The sequence below is a fragment of the Bos grunniens genome, chromosome 7 (assembly GCF_055505025.1).
Source record: "Bos grunniens cultivar Pamir isolate PY7600 chromosome 7, Bosgru_T2T1.0, whole genome shotgun sequence".
NCBI lineage: Eukaryota > Metazoa > Chordata > Mammalia > Artiodactyla > Bovidae > Bos > Bos grunniens.
In genome coordinates, this window is record NC_141171.1 from 8,530,107 (window position 1) to 8,544,833 (window position 14,727).

General features: G+C 39.8%; 2 protein-coding genes across 2 annotated transcripts; both read right to left on the bottom strand.

Moving 5' to 3' along the window:
• Positions 1–1,673: 1,673 nt before the first annotated feature.
• Positions 1,674–2,642, bottom strand: LOC147368253 (olfactory receptor 7A17-like). Its single transcript, XM_086413436.1, has one exon. The coding sequence runs from the start codon at positions 2,640–2,642 to the stop codon at positions 1,674–1,676; it is 969 nt and encodes a 322-aa protein (XP_086269562.1).
• Positions 2,643–13,363: 10,721 nt separating this feature from the next.
• On the bottom strand, positions 13,364–14,330 carry LOC147368254 (olfactory receptor-like protein OLF4). The gene has a single exon (XM_086413437.1). It carries the CDS (start codon positions 14,315–14,317, stop codon positions 13,364–13,366), a length of 954 nt encoding a protein of 317 aa, XP_086269563.1. The 5' UTR covers positions 14,318–14,330.
• Positions 14,331–14,727: the final 397 nt, after the last annotated feature.

A 14,727-nucleotide genomic window follows, 5' to 3' on the forward strand; every position in this document is an offset into this window, starting at 1 on the left:
TTTGTTCTGCATTTTCACACTTTTCTGATTAAATCTGCTCTTTGGATCTCAGGGAAAGCCTAAGAGGCTTAAATTCTCAGCACACACGATGAAGGAGACTCAAGAGTGTCTGTCTCTGGGAAGACCCCACAAGATCTTGCTCAGTTTCACAGCTAACTGATATGATAATAAAACCGAATGGAATTGGAGGTGATTGTGATAGTCTCATTCTGCTTGTTGAAAACAGTTGTTTGAAATTTGAAGATAACTGTCATGACTACTCTGCTGCTCAACTTTATTTTATATAAAATATGAAACAAAAAATATGTCAAAAATAAATTAAAAAAATGGAAAACTGACTCCCTTTGAGGTCATGTGGAGAGGCTGGAAAGATATGCATATTTGCACAACAGGAACCCAAGCTTTCCAGTGAGTCATCCTTATAAGGGTGATATATAATGGATGATATTAATACTGTTCATTCTCTGCCCTTTTAGCAGTTGTGAGAAAATTTTAAAGAGTGGAAGTTATTTCATTCTGAGGAATGGAAGGAATTATATGTTGTGGAGGCAGTGGAAATTTCAAACAGACACAAGAAAATGATTTAATAAAAAACCAAAACGTGCCTCCAGTCCTTCAGCTCAATGAATATTCCTTATAAATGAACACTGATGGTCCATATATTGATGAGTATGTGAACTGTCTGAAAAATACATCTTTTTCATAGGCAGTATTTTGTTTCATCGTACTTAGGTTTAAGGCCATGCATGCTTAGTCACTGCAGTTGTGTTTTACTCTTTGTGACCCAATGGACCATAACTACCAGGCTTCTCTGTTCATGGGATTCTCCAGGCAAGAATACTGGCATGTGTGCCATTTACTTCCCCAGGGAACCTTCCCGACCCAGAAATTGAACCCATATCTCCTGTGTCTCTTGCATTGGTAAGTGGGTTCTTTATAACTAAGCATCACCTGGGAAGACCAGCCTAAGGCCATAATTAGCCATATTATATCTATCTATTTACTCATAGGTGACTTCAGAGTAGATTCCACTTAGAGATGTATTTTATTGTCAGATATTTCTAGTGACAGAGTAGACTCAAGGCTATAGTAGACAGAGTAGACTCAAGGCTGTACAGAAAATAAGAGCTTAATGAGTAGAAAATACTCTTGCTCAGTGATAACAACTAGTCTGTTAAATTTGGATTATCAAAAAGAGCAATTAATGTAGTGATATGTAAAGAATGATTTTTGCAAAAGTTAGAAATGATGGTCTCAGATTTTCATCTGTCGTAGACTTATAAATAGTTCTGATTGCCAAGAAGTTTTCTTCCCACTTATGGGAATGATGCAGCTCATGATTATTTCTTTTAGTCAAACAAAATAAAAAATACTCAATATGACATATTTTATTTCAGAGGAAATAATTAAGAGATCCATGTAGATTCTTGAGATAAATGGGTATTTTCATATATTTCACATCCAAGATTGGAAATGCAATTGTGAGAGTATGAAAATGAAAAAGGGAAAAATCATGCATATCACAGATATGACAAAACACACGAGTGTGTGGTACACATTGTGTGAAGTCAAAATCAAAATAGAAATTCCAAGGAAAATAAAAATGGCAATGTTCTACTTCCACAATATGATCAAAGACTGGCAATGTTTGGCACAGGTTTTGAGCTCTGCTATCATGGGCACTTCTTAAGCCCCAAAACAAAATGACATTTTAGAGCTACCTCTTCAAAGAGTATTTTCAGACCCATCTTTAAGTCTTTATTTCTCAGACTGTAGATGAAGGGGTTCAGCATGGGTGTGACCACGGTGTACATCACCGAGGCTGTTGCACTTGAGTGTAAGCTGTGGGTACCAGCAGAGCTAAGGTACACTCCTAAACCTGTACAATAAAATAAGGAGACAACGGAGAGGTGAGATGCACAGCTGGAAAATGCTTTATACTTGCCCTGAGCTGATGAGATTCCATGTATGGAGGAAAGTACCTTATAATATGAGTAAAGGATACCAGAGAGGGGACCACCAGCCAGTAGGACAGCTGCAAAATATATCAGTATGTTGTTGAGAAAGGGGTCAGAACTAGCAAGTTGTATTATCTGATTGAGTTCACAGAAAAAGTGGGGGATTTCTAAGACTGTACAGAAGGACAGTCTCAACACCATTAAGCTTTCTAACAAGAAATGCAGGATACTGATGATCCATGACACCAGCACCAACAATCCATAGAGCTGGGGGTTCATGATGACTGAGTAGTGCAGGGGATGGCAGATGGCCACAAAGCGGTCATAGGCCATCACAGTCAGCAGTAAAATGTCCAGTACTATAAAGAGTGTGAAAAAATACACCTGGGTGATGCAGCCTTCAAATGTTATGACTTTGCTCTGGGTCTGGATGTTCCACAGCATCTTTGGGATGGTGGTGGAGGTGAAGCAGATGTCTACAAAGGACAGGTTGGAGAGGAAGAAGTACATGGGGGTGTGGAGGTGGGAGTCTGAGCTGACGGCCAGGATGATGAGCAGGTTTCCAAACACAGTGATCAGGTACATGGAGAGAAAAAGTCCAAATATGAGAGATTGAAGTTCTGGTTCCTCTGAAAATCCCAGAAGGTGAAATTCTGAAACCCCCATTAGGTTCTTTGGTTCCATTTGGTGGTTTGACTACCAGGAAAGGGGAAAATTACGTGACTATTTTCACACAAATGGGCATTCCTCACATGATTGAATTGCTATCTTTTATATTTTCCCATAAAGATATTAATGTCAATATTTTGTTCACAGATTTTGTGTACTTTAGGTAAACTACCCACTTCAGTATTCTTGGACTTCCCTTGTGGCTCAGCTTGTAAAGAATCTGCCCGCAACGCTTGAGACCTGGGTTCAATCCCTGGGTTTGGAAGAACCCCTGGAGAAGGGAAAGGCTACCCACTGCAGTATTCTGGCCTGGAGAATTCCATGGACTGTCTAGTCCATGGTGTCTCAAAGAGTCGGACACGACTGAGCGACTTTCACACTTCACGAGGTAAACTCCTGTGTCATCTCTAATTAGCAGACTTGTCTAAGAGTCAGTGTTTTCCCCAAGATGTCACATATTCAGAGTTTTAGTGAGAAATTCTTTCATGCATCTGAAAAATATAAGTTGAATAGTAACAATGTCCAAAGTACTGTCTATGCAGGGAATGTAGTTTGCTAAAAACAAAAGCTCCTAAGATCCCATTTTGGAGACAGAATATAAGCCAACAAAAATTATATAGCATATCAGATGGTGACAGGTGTTATGTAGAAAAAGGAAGGAGGTATGACGTAGAGAGTCAAAAGGGAGTGTGATTTTTCATGTCTGTTTAGGCAAGACCTGTGAACAAGGTGCTATTAGATCAGAGACCTCAAGGATGACAGAATTAGGGCCATGAGCATACCTGGGGCAGTGCATCTTGGCAAGGGAGCAGCTAATTTGAAGGTCCTGAAGAAGGTGCTTGTTTAAGATGTCCCAGTCCAAAAAAGAAAGCCAGTCTGGTGAGGGACATGAGCAGGAGGGAGGGGAGAGATGGTGTCAGATGTTGAGGAACAAGGTGTTCTCCCTCCTGCGGCTGAAACATCAAGTCACAAAGGAGTTCTTCATCCATGTTATGTTTCTTCTATATTTTAAGGAATTCACTGTTAGAAAAAGCCATATGAGAGACAATTGAAGGAAAATGCAAAACCAAATACCAAATGAAAAGTTTAGAATCATTGTTGTTCAGTCGCAACTGAGAGGGTAACAAGGCAGGAAGGCTAGGGGTCTCCAAATGGAAGAAATAGGCTGCAAGTGCCAGCCATTTTTAAATCTCTCTTAACCGGCAGGAGGAAACAAACTACAAGTGTGAGACCTTTTCCCCCTTCTCTATACAAAATTAAAAGGCAGTTTCTTTTAAAATTCTGTGTTGCCATGAAAACACCTGATTCCACCTGAACTTAACTTTTTTCAAACCTTGAGCTAACTATGTGCACTGGGACGACCCAGAGGGATGGTATGGGGAGGGAGGAGGGAGGAGGGTTCAGGATGGGGAGCACATGTATACCTGTGATGGATTCATTTTGATATTTGGCAAAACTAATACAATTATGTAAAGTTTAAAAATAAAATAAAATTAAAAAAAATATTCCTTGTTCTGGATCTACTCATTATAGTGAAATGCACTTCTTTGAAAAATACCCTACTTCACTGTACATCCCTCCATAGCTGGTAACCTATATCTGTTAATTACAAAGTAACCTTGTACTTATGCCCCATTTTTACTGAACGCACTTTGTACCTCTCATTCCCTGTTCTTATTGGGCTTCCATGTCCATCATTTAATGGTCACTGTTGACTCCTGGATTGTTGAGTTCAGTATTCACTTCTATGCATAGTGAAATAATCCGTTAATTTATCAGTCAAAACAACAAGCAACTGCAGTGATCATGACTCTGTGTTTAGTCTACATTGGTGCTTAGGTGAATTCAGGTCAATATCTGTGGCTGTCATTCCATTTGACTGTCTCTTGTAGTATTTACTGATCTCTTGAACTCACCTGGGTGGAGTTTCTGATAGCAAGATCTCAACATACATGGCCCAACTCATCTTAATAGAGACAGAGACTTTGTCTACAGACTAGATTGTGGAGTCAGGTATTGGTCCCCCAACTAGAGTTCTGACTCTGCAAGCACCAACCAATCTAGTCCAAGGTTGCACAGGCGGAGGGACTGCAGCACAGGAAATATTTATGGCTCCTTATGTCTGCTAGTTAGCATGTTTCCCTTTTGTAACTACTATCTCTAATAATTGATTTCCCTGTGGGAAAGTGGTCTGGACAGAATGGAAACGTTTCCAGTTCATACTCTGTGTCTGGGACACAATGTTGCAAGCCAGATGAATTCAGTATTCAGTGTTTATTACTTCTTTAATAAATTCACCAGTCTTCCAGAGGAATAAGCCTTAAGGTCTCAACACCTCACCCCGTCTCTGAGTTCAAATTTTCTCCAGAGTCTAAGCTTGAGGACTGTCTTGGTTAGATCCCTAATCAAGGCACTGACTTCACTCCTGGTGAGCCACAGCCCTTCACGTCTAGAGAAAATTAGCATTCCCGTCTTCAAAATTGGGATAACTTTATTCCTTAATATAAAACTTTGGACTGTGTTGTGCTTGGATTTATGACAGTTTTGGCAAAACAGGAACTTCATACTTACAGCACCAGCTAAGAGCTGCCAGGAAGTCCCTCATTAGAAAATGTTTGTTATAAGAGTTGTATGGATTTTAGTACTATATAGGGACTGCATAACTTAATATTTAAAAAACTCCATTCTATGTAATTAGTTAGTTCGGTCACTCAGTCATGTCTGACTCCTTGTGATCCCATGGACTGCAGCACTCCAGTCTTCCCTGTCCATCACCAGCTCCTAGAGCTTGCTCAAACTCATGTCCATCGAGTCGGTGATGCCATCTAACCATCTCATCCTCTCTTGTCCCCTTCTCCTGCCTTCAGTCTTTCCCAGCATCAGGGTCTTTCCCAATGAATCAGTTCTTTGAATCAGGTGGCCAAAGTATTGGAGTTTCAGCTTCAGCATCAGTCCTTCCAATGAATATAGGACTGATTTCCTTTAGGATGGACTGGTTGGATCTCCTTGCAGTCCAAGGGGCTCTTAAGAGTCTTCTTCAACACCACAGTTCGAAAGCATCAATTCTTCGGTGGTCAGATTTCTTAATAGTCCAAGAATATAAGCCAGCAAAAATTATGTAGCATGACAGCTGGTGGTGGGTGGTATGAAGAAAAAGAAAGGAGGTATGATGTACAGAGTCAAAAGGGAGTGTGATTTTTCATGTATGTTTAGGTAAGACCTATGAACAAGGTGTTATTAGAACAGAGACTTCAAGGATGACATAACTAGGGCCATGAGCATACCTGGGGCAGTGCATCTTGGCAAGTGAGCAGCTAATTTGAAGGTCCTGAAGAAGGTGCTTGTTTAAGATGTCCCAGTCCAGAAAAGGAAGCCAGTCTGGTGAGGGACATGAGTAGGAGGGAGAGTGAGGAGAGATGGTGTCAGAGAATGTTGAGGAACCAGGTGGGCTCCCTCCTGCTGCTGAAACTTCAAGTCACAAAAAAACTTCATATATGTTTTTTACCTTCTGAATTTTGTGAAATTCAATATTAATAAAGCCATATGAGAGACAATTAATGGAAAATCCAAAACCAAATTCTAAAGAAAAGGTTATGATAATTATAACAATATTACTAATTCAATTTTTTATAACAAGACATTGAAAGAGATAATACGACAGCAAGTTGTTATGAGATGGAAGCACTAAGTTAGAATTTCCTCTTAGAAACATATGGAATCCAATATGCATATGGAAAATAAGGGTGATATTTATTCAAATGTAAAGAAGAGAAGTTTTCAAATGGGGCTGAACATGATGCAACTTTTAGAGTAGGTCTAGAACAAAAGGGCCATAAAGAGTAAGAGATGTGGAAAGTAGTTCAAAATATGCAAAAGTGTGATTTATCTGTACCACGTAGGAAGAAGAACATCCCTTTTCTTTTTTGTTTAAGGCAAGGATTTGCAAGTGAAGAATATTTAAGTGATGGCTCAATTCCATCAGTTAAAAAAAATTGGAGAGAGCATAAGATGACTGATGCAGGTTTTACCACACAAAATTAAATTCTCAGACATTCTACACAAATAATTGTATACATACATGACATATCTAAGGGCGAACAGCAATCTTGATCATAAAAATCCAATTTCTAGTTTGAAAGCATATATTAAAAAAAAAAAACAAGAACAAAAACTTGCTGAATTTGCTATATGAAAGCAAAGAAGTTGAACAGTCAGGTTTAAAAGGAGGAAGTAATGGGCTGATGATTCTACCGGATCATATCAGTCAATCCTAAAGGAAATCAGTCCTTAATATTCATTGGAAGGACTGATGCTGAAGCTGAAGCTCCAATACTTTGGCCACTTGATGCAAAGAACTGACTCATTGGAAAAGACCCTGATGCTAGGAAAGATTGAAGGCAGGAGGAAAAGGGGATGATAGAGGATAAGATGGTTGGACGGCATCATCGACCAGATGGACGTGAGTATGAGCAAGCTCTGGGAGTTGGTGAAAGACAAGGAAGCCTGGCATGCTGCAGTCCATGGGGTAACAGAATCAGACATGACTGAGTGACTGAATTGAACAGAACAGAACTGAAACAAACGATTCTATGCATATATTTAATCTTATATGTAATGAAATAATTGTAGGTTAAGCTCTTTGGCATACAATTTTGATGTAATAAATTTTTTTTATTTGAATATTAAGAAGGAGGAGACACTGAAATGTATGCCTCATCAAGGGCTGTTGCAGGGAAATGTTTGCCAGCATTCTAGGTCTGGATCTCATTCATCATAGTCAAATATGCTTCTCCTTAGAAAAGCATCCTACATCACTGTACATCCCTCCACCAGCTAATTCCCGATATGTCTACTTTTCCTGCCCATACTCTGTGTCTAGGATACAGAGGATATAGTTTTACATTTTATGCACACCGAATTGTCTTAACCTGAACTTTTGAATGAGAAGTGAATGAATTCATTTCGTATGCATAATCAATTCTATCTTTTTAATACAAGGACCCATGAATCACATCAAACAATATACTTCTGAAAAAGTTTGAATTGATATATTCAAAGAAGATATATATATATATATGTATATAATCAAGACAAATTGAAAGGTATTCAACAAATTAAAAGGTATTATTGTTGTTTAGTTGCTAAGTCATTTCTGACACTTTGCAACCCCATGGACTGTAGCCTGTCAGGCTCCTCTGTTCATGGGCTTTCCAAGGCAAGAATACTGGAGTGGGTTACTTCTTTCTTGTAAATTTATTCTCCATTTATATCCATGCTCTTAATGGGACTGTAAATTGGTGCAGCTACTATGGAAAAGAGTAGGGAGACTGCTCAAAAAATTAAGCATAAAATTACCTTATGATCCAGCTATTCCAATTTGATTATTTATCCTAAAAATATGAAATCACAAATTGGAAAAGATATATGTGCCCCTAAGTCCATCACAACATTATTTTTGATAGCCATATATAGAAACAACTTAAGTGCCCATTATTGGATGAATGGATAAAGAAGAAGGCACATATGTATGTAAAATGTAATCCTACTCAGCTATATAATGATGAAATCTTGGAGGAGGAGATTATGATGGCAGAGTAAGAGGATGTGGACCCCACCTTGCCCACAAACACATAAAAAATAATCTGCATGTGGCATAAATACACAACTATATTTAAAACTGGAGAAGGAAATAGCAACCCATTCCAGTATTCTTGCCTGGAGAATCCCATGGACAGAGGAGCCTGGCAGGCTACAATCTATAGGGTCGCAAAGAGTTGGACACTACTGAGTGACTAACACACACATATTTAAAATAGATAACTAATAAGGACCTACTGTATAGCACAAGGAACTCTATTCATACTCTGTAATCGCTTACATGAGAAAAAAGCTAGAAAGAGTGTATACGCATACATGTATAACAGATTCACTTCTCTGTACCCCTGAAATTAGCACAGTGTTGTAAATCAATTAAGTAAAGTCGCTCAGTCGTGTCCGACTACTTGCGACCCCATGGACTGTAGCTTACCAGGTTCCTCTGTCCATGGGATTTACCAGGCAATAGTACTGGAGTGGATTGCCATTTCCTTCTCCAGGGGATCTTCCCAGGATCCCTTCTCCAGTGATCGAACCCGGGTCTCCCGCATTGTACACAGACGCTTTACCATCTGAGCCACTAGGGAAGTCTGTAAATCAATTATATCACAGTAAAAAGTTTTTAAAAGTAGATGCATTAAAAAAAATCTGTGATAAAATTCAACATCCATTCATGATAACAATCCTCATCAAAGTGGGTATCAGTTCAGTTCAGTCGCTCAGTCATGTCAGACTCTTTGCGACCCCATGAACCGCAGCATGCCAGGCCTCCCTGTCCAATACCAGCTCCTGGAGCTCACTCAAACCCATGTCCATTGAGTCAGTGATGACATCCAGCCATCTCATCCTCTGTCGTCCCCTTCTCCTCCTGCCTTCAATCTTTCCCAGCATCAGGGTCTTTTCAAATGAGTCAGCTCTTCACATCAGGTGGCCAAAGTATTGGAGTTTCAGCTTTAGCATCAGTCCTACCAATGAACACCCAGGACTGATCTCCTTTAGGATGGACTGGTTGGATCTCCTTGCAGTCCAAAGGACTCACAAGAGTCTTCTCCAACACCAGTTGGAGAAGTTCAACACAGTTCAAAAGCATCAATTCTTTGGTGCTCAGTCTTCTTCACAGACCAACTCTCACATCCATACATGACCACAGGAAAAACCATAGCCTTGACTAGACGAACATTTGTTGGCAAAGTAATGTCTCTGCTTTTGAATTTGCTATCTAGGTTGGTCATAACTTCCCTTCCAAGGAGTAAGCGAATTTTAATTTCATGGCTTCAGTCACCATCTGCAGTGATTTTGGAGCCCGGAAAAGTAAAGTCAGCCACTGTTTCCCCATCTATTTGCCATGAAGTAATGGGACCAGATGCCATAATCTTCGTTTTCTGAATGTTGAGCTTTAAGCCAACTTTTTCACTGTCCTCTTTCACTTTTATCAAGAGGCTCTTTAGTTCTTCTTCAATTTCTGCCATAAGGGTGGTATCATCTGCATATCTGAAGTGGGTATAGAGGGAACATGTCTCAGAAAAATGGCATTTATGACCTAAACACAGCCAAGCTCATATTCTACAGTGAAAAGCTAAGAGTCTTTCCTCTAAATTCAGGAACATGACAAGGATGCCCACTCTCTCTACTTCTAGTATCCACTCCTAATACTTCAAAATACTTACGACATTTCCCACAGAAATGCAATAGATATTCCTAAAATTCAAGGCTTCCCTGGTGACTCAGATGGTGTAGAATTGGCCTGCAATGCAGGAGACCCAGGTTTGATCCCTTGGTCAGGAAGATCCTCTGGAGAAGGAAATGGCAACCCACTTCAGTATTCTTGCCTGGAGAACCCCATGGACAGAGGGGCCTTGGTGGGTTACAGTCCATTGGGTCACAAAGAGTTGGACACAATTGAGGGGCTAAAACACATACATGGCTAAAATTCATACGGAACCACAAAAGAATCTGAATAGTCAAAGCAATTGCAAAACAAAGCCAATCAACCAACCAACCAAAAAAAAAAAAAAAAAAAATCCCCATGACAACGAAATTGGGTTTATCATTCTCCTAAACTTCAGGCTGTACTGCAAAGCTACAGTCATCAAAATGGCATGGTACAGTCACATACAATCAACAGAACAGAGAGCTGAGAAATAAACCACACACTTATGGTCAACTAACCTATGACAAAGTAGGTAAGGATATTAAAAAAAAAAAAAAAAGAGTCTTTCAACAAGTGGTCCTGGGAAAATTGGACAGCTACATGTAAAGAATTACATTAAAATGTTTCTCACACCATATACAAAAATAAACACAAATGGATTAAAGACTTAAAGGTAAGACTGGAAACCATAAAAATCATAGAAGAAAGCATAGGTAGAACAGTCTTTGACCTAAATCATAGCAATATTTTTTTGGATCTGTCTTCTCAAGCAAAGGAAATAAAAGAAAAAAATAAACAAATGTGACCTAATTAGACTTGAAAGCTTTTGCAAAGCACAGAAAGCTATTCACCATGAGGAGACAACTTACTGGAGAGCTTACTGATACAACAATCAAAGTAAACAAATGTGAATTGTAAACATCTGCTATTTCTTATTTCTGGCATTTGCATCAATATTTAAGACATCATTCACGATCATTCTGTTTTTCAGGTTTACTTCAAAAAACTGTATTAAAATGTGATTTCATTGAGGTTACTTTCCAGGAAACCAGGAGAGATTGGAATAAAATAAATTCTTGGGGAGAAAAATTGGTGAGTCTGAATTACAGGCTAGGAAGGAATTAACCTCTCTTGTCAGTTGCCCTTTGATCATAATAATTGAAGAGATTTCTGATCATAATGAGGACTTCTAATGGATGATATTCAAATGTACATTCGTTGTTTTTTTTCTATTATGGCTAACTTTAGGAAAGAGTGAGGTGTTTAATTTAGAGCTATGGAAAAACTTGTGAGTGGGCAGCACTGGAAATTTTCAAGGGGAAACAGGAATATAATAGAGTAAGTTTCCTAGATATGAATGAATTCCTTTCCAAGAGTGTGTCCATGAGTCCAATTTGTTCAGAAGTCCAACATAATTAGCATACCCAATGAACACAATCAGTTACATAGTACTATACTATAATCAGTTTCCCTGGAGAAATGGCAACCCACTCCAGTATTTTTGTCTGGGAAATCCTATGGACAGAAGAGCCTTGTAGGCTACAGTTGATGGAGTCACAAAGCGTCAAACATAACTGAGTGACTAAACCACCACCATCACTATAATAGGTTCATACAACTTTTCACACAAATAACACATGAAAAACAAGTACAAAACATAAAGAAAACCATCTTAAGCTTACTGTATAGTGCCTTGAGAAGTAGTAGTAGAGCACAGTAGCTGGCATATAGGCTTTGGCTTTGAGTGAACAGACAAGAAGAATTATTAACTGGAGGAGGGAGAGGAGATTGGAGATGGTAGAGCTGAAGGATCATTAGCAGTAGGAGATGGAAGCTGAAATTTCACTCATACCTGATGCTGATGGCACAGGTTCTGATTCCTTGCTGGATTCATTTGATCTACCCTTTTGAAAAAAAGTTCCCTCATAGGTCCCAGGCTACTCTGGTAGCTCAGTTGGTAAAGAATCTGCCTGCAATGCAGGAGACCCTGGTTCAATTCCCAGGTCAGGAAGTTCCCCAGGAGAAGGGATAGGTTACCCACTCCAATATTCTCTGCCTTCTCTGGTGGTTCAGATGGTAAAAAAATATACCTGCAATGCAGGAGACCTGAGTTTGATCCCAGCTTGGGAAGAGCCTCTGGAGAAGGGCATGGCAACCCACTTCAGTATTCTTGCTTGGAGAATTCCATGGACAGAGGAGCCTGGTGACTATAGTCCTTGGGGTTGCAAAGAGTTGGACACGGCTAGCACTTGAAAAAACAATCTGCTGATGTCTTGGTGTAGCGTTTTCTCCCATCAGAGATGACATGGCAGTACTGGATTGCATTCTGAATGGCTGCTGCAACCTTCGTGTACCATTCTACATTCAGGTCCTGCACCTCAAAAACTAATTTGTTCTTGTTGTTCAGTCACTTAGTCGTGTCTGACTCTGTGAGACCCCCTGGAGAGTCCATGGAATCCCCCAGGCCAGGATACTGGAGTAGGTAGCCTTTCCTTTCTCCAGGGCATCTTCCCAACTCAGGGACTGAACCCAGGTCTCCCGCATTGCAGGTGGATTCTTTACCATCTGAGCCACAAGAAAAGCTCAGTTTCTGCTGTATGACAAAGTAAATTAGCTACATGTATACATATATTCCCTCCCTCTTGAACAGGCTTTCCTGTTCATCACCATTTCCCAGAGTTTATTCAGACTCACGTCCATTGAGTCGGTGATGCCATCCAACCATCTCATCCTGTCACCCCTTCTCCTCCTGCCCTCTATCTTTCCTAGCACTGGAGTCTTTTCCAATGAGTTGACTCTTTGCATCAAGTGCCCTCTTAAATAAAGAAAATCCCCTAGCTATTTTCTGTGTTGTGATTCCCTCTGGTTCTTCAGTTACATCTTCTTTCTCTTGTCTTAGTCTTTTCTCTGGTCCTCCAATTCCTTCAATTCCTCTCTCCAGTATCTTAGTTATTTTCATTTTCGTTTCCATCATTTTTACTCGGTGCTTCTTAGCAGTACCAACAACATCACCACTGCTTTTATGCTTGCTTCTGGACATCCTCAGATTGAAATAAAGAGAGTTACTTACCCTATAAAGCACTGTACTGTAAAGTACACAAAAGCACAACCACTTGTAGAGGAGGCACACATGTGACAACATATGCAAGACACTTTATATTTTATTTGAGAACAAATTGTTCTTAAGAAACACATCTCTTCATAGGATAATGGGAATTTCCCAATTGTTCAGATCCAAGGTTGAGAATAAATCTGAGAAAGTGGGAAAACCATAAAACAGAAAAACTCTTGTATATGAAAGAGAGTGAGCACACATTTCAATAAAGTGAGTGACATAAACTGTATGGATATGTTGAAATAAAATAAATGAAAATTCCAGGAAATAAATAGAAGGAGCAAGTTCTACTTTCACAGCCAGATCAAAGAATCTGATCAAAGATTTGCAATTTCAAGCACTGGATCTCTGAATCCTTCAATTATGTGCCTTTCTTTATCTCAGGACAAGTGTCCTTTTTATAGCTGCCATTCTGAAGAATGCCTTCAGAGCCCTCTTTATGTCTCTATTCCTTAGACTATAGATGAAAGGATTCAGCATGGGTGTGACCACAGTGTACATCATTGATGCTGTTGCACTTGACTGGGAGCTGTGGGTAGCAGCAGAGCTAACATACACTCCTAGGCTTGTACAGTAAAATAAGAAGACAACTGAGAGGTGAGATACACAGGTGGAAAATGCTTTATACTTCCCCTGAGCAGATGAAATTCTGTGGATGGAAGACGCTATCTTAGTGTAAGAGTAAAAGATTCCAGTGAGGGGACCACCAGCTAGCAGCACAGCTGTGATGTATATCACCAAGTCATTGGGAAAGCTGTCAGAACAGGCAAGTTGGACCATCTGATTGAGTTCACAGAAATAGTGAGGGATTTCCAACTCTTCACAGAAGGACAGTCTCAACACCATTAAGGTCTGTAACAATGAATGCAGGACACTGATGGCCCAGCTAACCAGAACCAAAATTCTACAGACTTTTGGATTCATGATGACCGTATAGTACAGGGGGTGACAGATGGCTGCAAAGCGGTCATAGGCCATTACTGTCAGGAGGAAGTCATCCAACCCTGCAAACAGCATTAAAAAATACACCTGAGTGATGCAGGCTTCATAGGTTATAACTTGGCTTTGGATGTAGATGTTCCATAGCATTTTGGGGATGGTGGTGGAGGTGAAGCAGATGTCTACAAAGGACAAGTTGGTGAGGAAGAAGTACATGGGGGTGTGGAGGTGGGAGTCTGAGCTGATGGCCAAGATGATGAGTATGTTTCCAAACACAGTGATCAGGTACATGGAGAGAAAAAGCCCAAATATGAGGGGTTGTAGTTCTGATTCCTCTGAGAATCCCAGGAGAAGAAATTCTGAAGGTCTTGTTAAATTCCTTTGTCCCATGTTTTGGAGGTGACTACAAAGAAAGGGGAAAATGACATGTTTAACTTGCATCCTCACATTACTGAAATGCTACCACTTATATTTTGTGGTTAAAAATTAATTTCAGTATTTTGTTCTTGGATTTGGCAGAGTATATAGTCTTGAAAAACCAATTCTCCTAAAATCCAGTCATGGAGAAAGAATATAGGAAATAAAAAAGTACAGCGTGTCAGATGGTGACAGAGACTATGAAAAAATGAAAGCAAGTGTAAGGGGAAAGAATAAAGAGGGGGTGCTACTTTTTATAGGTGTTCAGGCAAGGCATGCAGATAGGATGACTTTGAGCAGAGACCTCAATGAAGAGAGAGCAGGAGCCTTGAATATATCAAGTGTGTGCTTGGCAGGGAGAACAGCCAGTGCAAAGGCCCTGG

What these genes read in the sequence shown, in the direction of transcription:
- LOC147368253 (XM_086413436.1), bottom strand. Translation starts at nt 2,642, where the DNA reads ATGGAACCAAAGAACCTAATGGGGGTTTCAGAATTTCACCTTCTGGGA.
- LOC147368254 (XM_086413437.1), bottom strand. Translation starts at nt 14,317, where the DNA reads ATGGGACAAAGGAATTTAACAAGACCTTCAGAATTTCTTCTCCTGGGA.